The sequence below is a fragment of the Hyla sarda genome, chromosome 1, assembly GCF_029499605.1.
Source record: "Hyla sarda isolate aHylSar1 chromosome 1, aHylSar1.hap1, whole genome shotgun sequence".
In the NCBI taxonomy this organism is placed as follows: Eukaryota; Metazoa; Chordata; class Amphibia; order Anura; family Hylidae; genus Hyla; species Hyla sarda.
In genome coordinates, this window is record NC_079189.1 from 542,342,781 (window position 1) to 542,354,559 (window position 11,779).

Sequence of the window (11,779 nt, forward strand, 5' to 3'; positions counted from 1 at the left end):
TGGGTTGGGGTTAAATATATATCATGTTTTTCCCTCTTAAAGGGGTACTACGCACCAAGACATCTTATCCCCTCTCCAAAGTCTCGGTTGCGGCACCCTGCTGTCATCACTGCACAGAGCAAACTTACTCTGTGCGTAATGACAGGTGATACAGGGGCCAGAACATCGGCATAGCCATTGACTGTCCTGGCATGCTGGGAGACACCCTATTACGGAAGCACTACCATAGGGTAATTTGGTGGTGGATGCAAATCCCTAATTTAGGCCTCAAAGGCACATGGTGCTCTTTCTCATTGGAGCCCTCTCATATTTCAAGGCAACAGTTTTGGGTTACACATTTTTTTTCTCTTCTTTTACCCCTTAAGAAAAAGTAAATTTTTGGTCTACACTAGCATGTTAGTGTAAACAGAGTGTACCATATACATTTGAGGCCTAAACTGGTGATTTGCACAGGGGTGGCTGGTAGTTACAGCAGTTCTGACATAAACATAAAAAACACCCATATGTGACCCCCATTTTGAAAACTACACCCCTCACGTAAAGTAACAAGAGGTGTAGTGAGCCTTAACATCCCACAGGTGTTTGACAAATTTTAGTTAAAAATGGAGGTGAAAATAAAAAAATGTATATTTTTTTCCCTAAAATGCTGTTGTTACCCCAATTTTATCATTTTCACAAGCTGTAATAGGAGAAAAATACTGCAAAATGTGTAACCCCATTTCTTCTGAGTCAGAAAATACCCCATATGTGGATGTAAAGTGCTCTGCGGGTGAACTACAGGGCTCAGAAGAGAAGGAGCACCATTGGGCTTTTGGAGAGAGAATCTGGCTGAAATTGAAGGCCATGTGCATTTAGGCCTCCATGGTGCCAGAACAGTGACCCCCCCCCAGATGTGACCCCATTTTGGAAACTACACCCCTAATAAGAAGTGCAGTGAGCATTTACATCTCACAGGTGTCTGATAGATTTTTTTGAGCAGTGGTCTGTCAAAATGAAAAATGAACATCACAGCCCACTGTTCCAAAGATCTGTCAAATGCCAGTGGGGTTTAACCCATTAAGGAACCAGCCCATTTTCACCTTAAGGACCCAGCCATTTTTTGCACATCTGACCACTGTCACTTTAAGCATTAATAACTCTGAGATGCTTTTACTTTTCATTCTGATTCTGAAATAGTTATTCGTGACAAATTCTACTTCATGTTAGTGGTAAATATTTGTTGAGGCTTGCATCATTTCTTGGTGAAAAATTCCAAAATTTGATGAAAAAATAGAAAATTTAGCATTTTTCTAACTTTGAAGCTCTCTGCTTGTAACAAAAACAGACATTCCAAATAAATTATATATTGATTCACAGATACAATATGTCTACTTTATATTTTCATCATAAAGTTGACAGGTTTTTACTTTTGGAAGACATCAGGGCTTCAAAGTTCAGCAGCACTATTCCAATTTTTCACAAAATTTTCTAAATTGGAATTTTTCAGGGACCAGTTCAGTTTTGAAGTGGATTTGAAGGGCCTTCATATTAGAAATACCCCACAAATGACCCCATTATAAAAACTGCACCCCTCAAAGTATCCAAAATGACATTTGGGTAAGTGTGTTAACCCTTTAGGTGTTTCACAGGAATAGCAGCAAAGTGAAGGAGGAAATTCAAAATCTCAATTTTTTACACTCGCATGTTCTTGTAGACCCAGTTTTTGAATTTTTACAAGGGGTAATAGGAGAAAAAGACCCCCAAAATTTGTAACCCAATTTCTCTAGAGTAAGGAAATATCTCATATGTGTATGTCAAGTGTTCGGCTGGTGCAGTAGAGGGCTCAAAAGGGAAGGAGCAACAATGGGATTTTGGAGAGTGAATTTTTGCTGAAATGGTTTTTGGGGGGCATGTCACATTTTAGAAGCCCCTATGGTGCCAGAACAGAAGAAAACCCCCACATGGCATACCATTTTGTAAACTACACCCCTCAAGGCACGTACCAAGGGGTCCAGTGAGCCTTAACACCCCACAGGTCTTTGACGACTTTTCGTTAAATTCGGATGTGTAAATGAAAAAAAAAAAAAAGTTTCACTAAAGTGAATTCACTTCCAGGCAGTGGAAGAGAGGTGGTTGTGGTTGTGATAAATATAAAGCAAATACACTATGTTGAGCTAGCGATTGTTTGTCTGTATACAAGAGTGTGAAGCATACATGTGAGTGAGTATAAAAGTGAGGGGACTTAAAATTAAGGGACTTTAAATTCAGGAAGTTTAAATTGAAATATTTGATTTTTTTTTCTTTTCTGTTAATTTTTGCAATCCCCAAATCTAGTATGGCCTCCATGTTGGAAAAGGCAGTCCAGTGTGCATCTTGCACAATGTATGCAATCCTTGAACAACAGTTTGAGGGTGCATATTGTTGTGCGAGATGTGTGCGAGTTGCTCATTTGGAAGCCCAGATCCTGTATCTAGAGGAGCAACTGGCAACACTGAGATGCATTGACAACCCGGAGAGGAGTCTCCTGCTCACTAAGCAGGTACTCTCTGGGGTAGAGGTGGGGGAGGATAGTGGGACGGAGGTGCAGGACAGTCAGGCAGTTAGCTGGGTTACAGTTAGAAAACGGGGTAGAGGGAAAAGTGTCAGGGAGGCTAGTCCTGAACTGGCACACCCCAACAAGTTTGCCCTGTTGGCAGATGAGGGGGATGCCATTTCAGAGCTAGCGGTACTGCAGCAGGACTCTGCCTCTGACCGCCAGGGGGGTGTCTGCTCCAGTAAGGAGGGAGGGAGGAGAGCAGGGCAGGCCAGACAGGTACTGGTAGTGGGTGACTCAATTATTAGAGGGACAGACAGGGCGATCTGTCACAAAGACCGGGATCGCCAAACAGTGTGTTGTCTTCCTGGCGCTCGAGTTTGGCACATCGCGGATCGGGTTGACAGGTTGCTGGGTGGGGCTGCAGAAGACCCAGCAGTCATGGTACATATTGGCACCAATGACAAAGTAAGAGGTAGATGGAGTGTCCTTAAAAATGATTTCAGGGACTTAGGCAGCAAGCTTAAGGCAAGGACCTCCAAGGTAGTATTTTCTGAAATATTACCTGTATTATGAGCCACCCCAGAGAAGCAGCGGGAGATTAGGGAGGTAAACAAGTGGCTCAGAAGCTAGTGTAGGAAGGAGGGGTTTGGGTTCATGGAGAACTGGGCCGACTTCGACTTTAAAGGAAACAGGTTTCTGACTATAGCTAAAGACAATTATCTGTCCCAAATGGTGCAGGGCCCGACCAGAGGAGGCGCCCTACTAGACTTGATATTTCCCAACTGACAGAGTAAATAATGTGCAAGTAGATGGACACCTAGGAAATAGTGATCATAATTTAATACATTATAACTTGTTCTTCAATAAGGGAATCTCTCGAGGTGCCACAGAAACAATGAACTTTCAGAAGGCAAAGTTCGATCAACTCAGAGAAGCCCATAGCAATATAAAATGGGATAATGTCCTCAAAAAGAACAATACTGACACTAAATGGGAGACTTTTAAAAATATCTTACATTTTCACTGTGAGATGTATATCCTTTATGGGAATAAAAGGGTCAGAAATAAAAGAAAACCAATATGGATGAATAAAAAGGGGGCAATAAATGACAAAAATAAAGCATTTCAATTACTAAAACAGGACAGCAGTGAAGAAGCATTAAAAAGCTATAGAGAAAAATGTGAAATATGTAAAAAAACAGATAAAAGCCGCAAAAATAGAGACAGAAAGACTCATTGCCAAAGAGAGTATAACTAACCCCAAAATGTTCTTTAATTATATAAAAATGAAAGTGTTGGCCCTTTAAAAAAATGATGAGGAAGAAATTATAAACGGGGATCAGGAAAAAGCAAATATACTAAACAAATTCTTCTCCACTGTATTCACTGAGGAAAATGAAATGCCAGGTGAAATACAGTGTGATAAGGTAAACTCCCCAGTACAGGTCACCTGTCTAACCCAGGAAGAAGTACAGTGCCACCTACAAAATATCAAAATAGACAAATCACCAGGTCTAGATGGCATTCACCCCCATGTTCTAAAGGAATTAAGTAATGTAATAGACAGACCCCTATTTTTAATATTCAGGGACTCTATAGTGACAGGGACTGTTCCCCAGGACTCGCGCATGGCAAATGTGGTGCCAATATTTAAGAAGGGGTCAAAAGGTGACCCCGGGAATTATAGACCTGTTAGTTTAACCTCGGTTGTATGTAAATTGTTTGAGGGTTTCCAAAGAGATGCTATTTTGGAATATCTTGATAAAAATAAATGTATGATCCTGTATCAGCATGGATTTATGAGGGATTGACCCTGTCAAACTAACCTGATCAGCTTTTATGAGGAGGTGAGCACCAGACTGGACCAGGGGCAATCGCTGGATGTCGTATATCTGGATTTTTCCAAAGCATTTGATACGGTTCCACATTAAAGGTTGGTGCATAAAATGAGAAGGTTTGGGCTGGGGGAGAATGTGTGCAAGTGGGTAAGTAACTGGCTCAATGATAGGAAACAGAGGGTGGTTATTAATGGTACTTATTCTGATTGGGTGACTGTTACTAGTGGGGTACAACAGGGGTCCGTCTTGGGTCCTGTCCTATTTAATATAGTCATGAATGACCTTGCAGAGGGGTTGAATAGTAAAGTAGCAATCTTTGCAGATGACACCAAACTCTGTAAAGCGGTAAACACTATAGAGGACAGTGCACTGTTACAAATGGATCTGGATAGGTTGGAGGTTTGGGCTGGGAAGTGGCAGATGAGGTTCAACACTGATAAATGTAAGGTAATGCACATGGGGAGGAAAAATCTGAGCTGGGATTATGTATTAAATGGGAGAACACTTGGGACGACTGACATGGAAAAGGACTTAGGAGTCTTAGGTAACAGTAAACTTAGCTGTAGTGACCAGTGTCGGGCAGCTGCAGCCAACGCTAATAAAATAATGGGGTACATCAATAGGGGCATAGATGCCGACGACAAGGAAATAATTCTACCTCTGTAAAAATCACTAGTCAGACCTCACATAAAATACTGTGTACAGTACTGGGCACCAGTGTACAAGAAAGATATAGTGGAGCTGGAGAGGGTTCAAATCCCACTAAGGACAACAATAAATAAATACAGACTTATTATTATTATTATAATAACGTCAGCAGAGAGCACTGTGCTCGTGATGTCATCAGAGAGCATTCCAAAAAGAAAATAATTTCCTCTGTAGTATTCAGCAGCTAATAAGTACAGGAAGGATTACGATTTTTTAATAGAAGTAATTTACAAATCTGTTTAACTTTCCGGAGCCAGTTGATTTAACCCCTTAAGGACCGGAGGTTTTTCCGTTTTTGCATTTTCGTTTTTTGCTCCTTGCCTTTAAAAAATCATAACTCTTTCAAATTTACACCTAAAAATCCATATGATGGCTTATTTTTTGCGCCACCAATTCTACTTTGTAATGAATTCAGTCATTTTGCCCAAAAATCTATGGTGAAGTGGGAAAAAAAATCATTGTGCGACAAAATTGAAAAAAAAAACGCTGTTTTGTAACTTTTGGGGGCTTCCGTTTCTACGTAGTACATTTTTCGGTAAAAATGACACCTGATATGTATTCTGTAGGTCCATACGATTAAAATGATACCCTACTTATATAGGTTTGATTTTGTCGGACTTCTGGAAAAAATCATAACTACATGCAGGAAAATTAATACGTTTAAAATTGTCATCTTCTGACCCCTATAACTTTTTTATTTTTCCGTGTATGGGGCGGTATGAGGGCTCATTTTTTGCGCCGTGATCTGAAGGTTTTAACGGTACCATTTTTGCATTGATAGGACTTATTGATCACTTTTTATTCATTTTTAAATGATATAAAAAGTGACCAAAAATGCACAATTTTGGACTTTGGAATTTTTTTGCGCGCACGCCATTGACCGAGCGGTTTAATTAATGATATATTTTTATAATTCGGACATTTCCGCACGCGGTGATACCACATATGTTTATTTTTATTTTTATTTACACTGTGTTTTTTTTTTTTATTGGAAAAGGGGGGTGATTCAAACTTTTAATAGGGGAGGAGTTAAATGATCTTTATTCACTTTTTTTTTCACTTTTTTTTTTGCAGTGTTATAGGTCCCATAGGGACCTATAACACTGCACACACTGAGCAGTCATTCGGCGATCGGACAGCGAGGAGGCAGGAAGGGGCCCTCCCGCTGTCCTGTCAGCTGTTCGGGATGCCGCGATTAGCCGCGGCTATCCCGAACAGCCCGACTGAGCTAGTCGGGAACTTTCACTTTCACTTTTAGCCGCGCGGCTCAGCTCTGAGCGCGCGGCTAAAGGGTTAATAGCGCGCGGCGCCGCGATCGGCGCTGCGCGCTATTAGAGGCGGGTCCCGGCTTCACTATGACGCCGGGCCCGCCATGATATGACGCGGGGTTACTGTGTAACCCCGCGTTATATCAGAAGAGCAGGACCAAGGACGTACCGGTACGTCCTTGGTCCTTAAGGGGTTAAAAGAAAAAAGGTTTTCACCGGAGTACCCCTTTAATGGTATAGAGAACTGTGTCTAGTGCATTAACTCTGTGATTTTTTGCCCATTGAAACCAGTAGGCCCATTGTGGTCTATGGGGAAAAGCTGATGAGTTGCCCATAGCAACCAATCAGATCGCTTCTTTCATTTTTGAAAAAGTCTCTGAAAAATGAAGGAAGTAATCTGATTGGTTGCTATGGGCAACTCAGAAACTTTTCCTCTGGACAGGTTTTGATAGATCTCCCTCTATGGGGGAGATTCATCAAAACCAGTGTAGAGGAAGAGTTGTGCAGTTGCCTATAGCAACCAGATTGCTTCTTTCATTTTTGAAAAGGCCTCTGAAAAATGAAGGAAGCAATCTGATTGGTTGCTATGGGCAACTCAGAAACTTTTCCAGGAAAATCTGCTGAGTTGCCCATAGCAACCAATCAGATCGCTTCTTTCATTTTGCAGAGGCATTGTGAAAAATGAAAGAAGCAATCTGATTGGTTGCTATGGGCAACTGCACAACTCTTCCTCTACACTGGTCTTGATGAATCTCCCCCATAGAGGGAGATTTATCAAAACCTGTCCAGAAGAAAAGTTTCTGAGTTGCCCATAGCAACCAATCAAATCGCTTCTTTCATTTTTGAAAAAGCCTCTGAAAAATGAAGGAAGCAATTTGATTGGTTGCTATGGGCAACTCAACAGCTTTTCCAGGAAAGTAAAGTTTAACCACAACACTGTAACACTCTGTCCACCCTGGGACTCGAACCAGTCACTGTCTCCCATCCCACTGTGCTGCCAAGACGGTCCTGCTTATCTTACATGCAGTGAGATCCCCAAAGACCACAATTAGCCTATTGGTTTTAATGGGCAAAAAATCACAGAGTTGATGCACTAGTTACAGTTCTCTATACCATTAATGAAGGGAGGGCTCAATGTTAGCAAATTTGCGCATATGCGCACAAATTTTCACATAAGCACAAAAAAAGCGAATATTCGTAATTATGAATAAATAGTGCTATATTTGCAATATTCGCGAATTCGCGAATATGCTATATTCGCGATTAAAATTTGAATTGCAAATTTTCGTGAACAACACTAGTCGCTGCAAATACATTGAAGGAGTTTAAACATGCATGGGATAGGCATAAGGCTATCCTTCATATAAGATAGGGCCAGGGGCTATTGATAGGATTCAGATTATTGGGCAGACTAGATGGGCCAATTGGTTCTTATCTGCCGACACATTCTATGTTTCTATACTGTATGGATATCAGAAAAATGGTTCCAAGCTCTTATTTCTTTATTAAATTCACTACTTTGGGGCAGGAAAGCACGAGAATGAAATATGTTTCTTTAACGTTAGCTGAGCACGATGGGGGTTGGGCACTTTTTTTTAAGGTACTTTTTAGCACTAAAATTGCAGACTATTATGAGAAGGAGGGAAAATGTAGTCCTATTTTTTCTCTCTAAGGGTATGTTCAAACTACGGAATTCCCGCGGTTCCACGGGCGGAATTCCGCAAGCCGAATTCCACGGGCGGAATTCCACAAGCCGAATTCCGCGGTGTGAACTTAACATTAGTGTGAATGGGTTTCCGCGAGACCCGTTCACACTGCGGAATTTCAGCGCCGCTGAAATTGTTCCGCGCAAAGAAAGAACATGTTCATTCTTTGCACGGAAGTCCGCGAGCACTGCATATCTGTCAATGGTGACGGCTCAGTGCTGCCCGGTTCTACCGCCGCCGCCGGCTGCCAGTCATAATCTCCGCTCGCTGAATTCAGCGAGCGGAGATTCCGTTCACACACTGTAGTGTGAACATACCCTAATGGGTCGTTATAAGGATATTTTTGAGATTTTGGAAGCTGGGATACTCACTGCACCCATGCATATCTATATAATAAAGTATGGGAGGAACTTAAACATTTTTTAAAATCACATGGTTTTGACTTTACTTCATTATGGTCGAATAAAGCACTTAAAGAATTCCTTAAAATTAAAGATTCACTCTTTTTGATGAAAAGGAGCTTATTTATGTAAATCAATAATACGCTTTAGATCAAATAAAGTTGTTTGAAGAGATAGCCCATAAGTATGGGGTGGCAGACAATCAGAAACATTGTTTTTTTACAAATAAGTAATGCAGATCATAAACCAATAAAAGGAGAGATTGGAAATTTCAGGGATTCTATATATAAGAAAAGTTGAATTAGACTATTTCCTTATGCAAAGTTGCTGTCTGGGCATGCTGGGAGTTGTGGTTCTGCAGCGGTTGGGGGTTCACAGCTTGAAGACCACTGCTATAGAGGGTGCAAATGTATCTGAGCCCTGGAACTCAAATAATGTGAAATATGAGATGATCAAAATGGAGCCCCTGCACTAATTACTTGGGTTCTGGGGTCTGTAAGGTCCATAGTAAAAACATCAGGTTCTGTCTATAGCAGATACTAAATGATGGCAGCTCAAAGAAACAAGCAGTCATTCTGACATGTCACATGTGATGTCATAGACAGCTGGAGTCCTGACATTCCACTGACAGCTGCCCGAGCCTTCAGTCTGTAGATTGTTCCAGTGAGATTAGTGAGTTTAGTGAGATTAGTGTCTTCTTCTTCTACTTTTCTGAAATGGAGCTAAAAGGTTTGGGGTTCGTCCCCCTCCTGTTAGCGCTTTGGTGTGCGGCCTGGCTTGCCACCAGCTACATCATGACGGTCGTCCTCGGCCATGCCGCCTCGCCACTGATGAGCATCAGGTAAGATAAACAAGCACATGATTCTTATTTCATGGGTTGGGAGTGAGGAAATATCCATAATAACATTGGTTTCTTTTCCTTCACAGTGACGTGGGAAATTTCTTTCCCGAAAGCATATTATTCAGAATTGGATTCATAGGGACATCCATTGGCACTTTGGTACTAACCTTTCTCATTTATAAGTATATGGTTATGCATACTGAAGAGTTCAGGGGTCATCAGGTCCTGATCCAGAGGATCCTGCTGGCCATTGTGTGGGCCTCCTGTTTTGGCACAGCTGTCATGCATGTATTTTCCCACAAAGAATATCCCAGGATACACTTTGTCAGCACGATAATTTCAATTACACGTGAAGCCTTATACTACCTTGGGCAGTCCATCCAGATGTATAAATTACCAGGAGCAAAAAAAGTCATCCACCATAGTAGATGCACCTGCTGTGGCCTGACTTTTGTCTGTGTCATTTTCTATTTTGGATATGAAACATTAAAGAATTTATTCTATAATGATGAAGACTGGGACGAGATCCGTGAAATCCCCATCATAATCATTGAGTGGGTGATGCTTCTACTGATCCTGATAAACATCGTGACCTATTATTCCACCATGCAAAGGTTATTGTTGACCGTCTCCAGAAACAGCTGCACACTCTCTCTTAGAGTGAAAATTGATGACTTCGGGGTGTAGACCACCACGTGGGCCATCAAGTGGACTTCTGGGAGAAATACTGCACAGGATACGGAAAAACATCTAAAGAAGAATAACTGGGGGACTATATATGGTGCCAGTAATCATGGCACAATAATATGAGCTGGTGATATTACCTATACAAAAAAAAAAAAAATACAAAAAAAAAATATTGGTGTGTGAAGTGTAATACCTAGTTAGAAAAACAGAATCAAATTCATCATTATAACCACCCTCTGCATTACCCTGTTTATTATTTTTCAAGTAAGCACTTTGTTCTAATTCGTCCACTCTCTGGCATGCTCCTTGTATAAGGGGTTTGGGATACCCTTTTTGTTTAAAACGATCCTCCAGGTTATCTAGTTGTTGCTGGCATTTTTGTGTGGAAGAACAATTCCTTCGGATTCTTTTCATTTGACCGAATGGAATGTTCTTCTTCCATTATTTAAGATGGCAACTGTTAAAGTCGAGATAGCTGTTTGCATCCACCTCCTTAAAATAGGTGGCAGTATGCAAACAGCCATCCTGAATATAGATATTTAAATCCAGGAACTCAAATTTTTTGGGGGACTGATGCAGCGCTGCCTTTTGCAATCTCTGGCTCTGCCATAGCGCTTTTTTTGAGGGGGTGTGTCGGCTGCCCCTTCGTCTGGTGGACAACACTAGTGTTGCTCGCAAATATTCGCAATTATTCGCGAATATGCGATATTCGCGAATAATTGCGAATATTTGGGAGCAACACTATTCGCCAATATAGCACTATATATTCGAAATTACGAATTTTTTATTTTTTTTTTTAACAGTACACATCACAGTGATCATCCTTCTCTGCTTCCAGCTTGTGTGGTATAAAGATACTACTAATACTACTGTGTGAGATTGGCGTACGAATTTTCGCATATGGGAAAATTAGCATATGCAAATTCTCGTTTATGCAAATTTTTTGCATATGGTAATTTTTGCACATGCAAATTTTCGTTTGCGCAAATTTTTCGCATATGCAAAAATATTACGCGAATATTACGAATATGCGAATTTAGCGAATATATGATGAATATTCATCCATATATTCGCGAAATATTGCGAATTCGAATATGGCTTATGCTGCTCAACACTAGTTAGGACGTAAAATGCTCTGCGGGCGAACTACAATGCTCAGAAGAGAAGGGGTCACATTTGGCTTTTGGAAAGCAAATTTTGCTGAAATGGTTTTTTGGGGGCATGTCGCATTTAGGAAGCACCTGTAGTGCCAGAAGAGAAAAAAAAAACACATGGCATATTATTTTGGAAACTATACCCCCTAAGGAACGTAACAAGGGGTACAGTGAGCCTTAACACCTCACAGGTGTTTGATGACTTTTTATTAAAGTTGGATGTGTAAATGAAGAAAACATTTTTTTCACTAAAATGCAGTTTTTTCCCAAAATTTTACATTTTTACAAGGGGTAATAGGAGAAAATAACCCCCAAAATTTGTAACCTCATTTCTTCTGAGTATGGAAATACCCCATGTGTGGACTTCAAGTGCTCTGCTGGCGCACTACAATGCTCAGAAGAGGAGGAGCGCCATTGAGCTTTTGGAAAGAGAATTTGTTTGGAATGGAAGTCAGGGGCCATGTGCGTTTATAAAGCCCCCTGTGGTGCCAGAACAGTGGACCCCCCCCCGCATGTGACCTAATTTTGGAAACTACACCCCTCACAGAATTTAATAAGAGGTGCAGTGAGTATTTACACCCCACTGGCGTTTGACAGATTTTTGGAACAGTGGGCTGTGCAAATGAAAAATTACATTTTTCATTTTCACGGACCACTGTTC

At 41.0% G+C, this 11,779-nt stretch overlaps 1 protein-coding gene across 1 annotated transcript; it reads left to right on the top strand.

Moving 5' to 3' along the window:
- Nucleotides 1-9,180: 9,180 nt before the first annotated feature.
- LOC130311104 (uncharacterized) lies at nt 9,181-10,097 on the top strand. Its single transcript, XM_056552460.1, has 2 exons — nt 9,181-9,277; nt 9,364-10,097. Exons 1-2 carry the CDS (start codon nt 9,231-9,233, stop codon nt 9,962-9,964), a joined length of 648 nt encoding a protein of 215 aa, XP_056408435.1. The 5' UTR covers nt 9,181-9,230; the 3' UTR covers nt 9,965-10,097.
- Nucleotides 10,098-11,779: the final 1,682 nt, after the last annotated feature.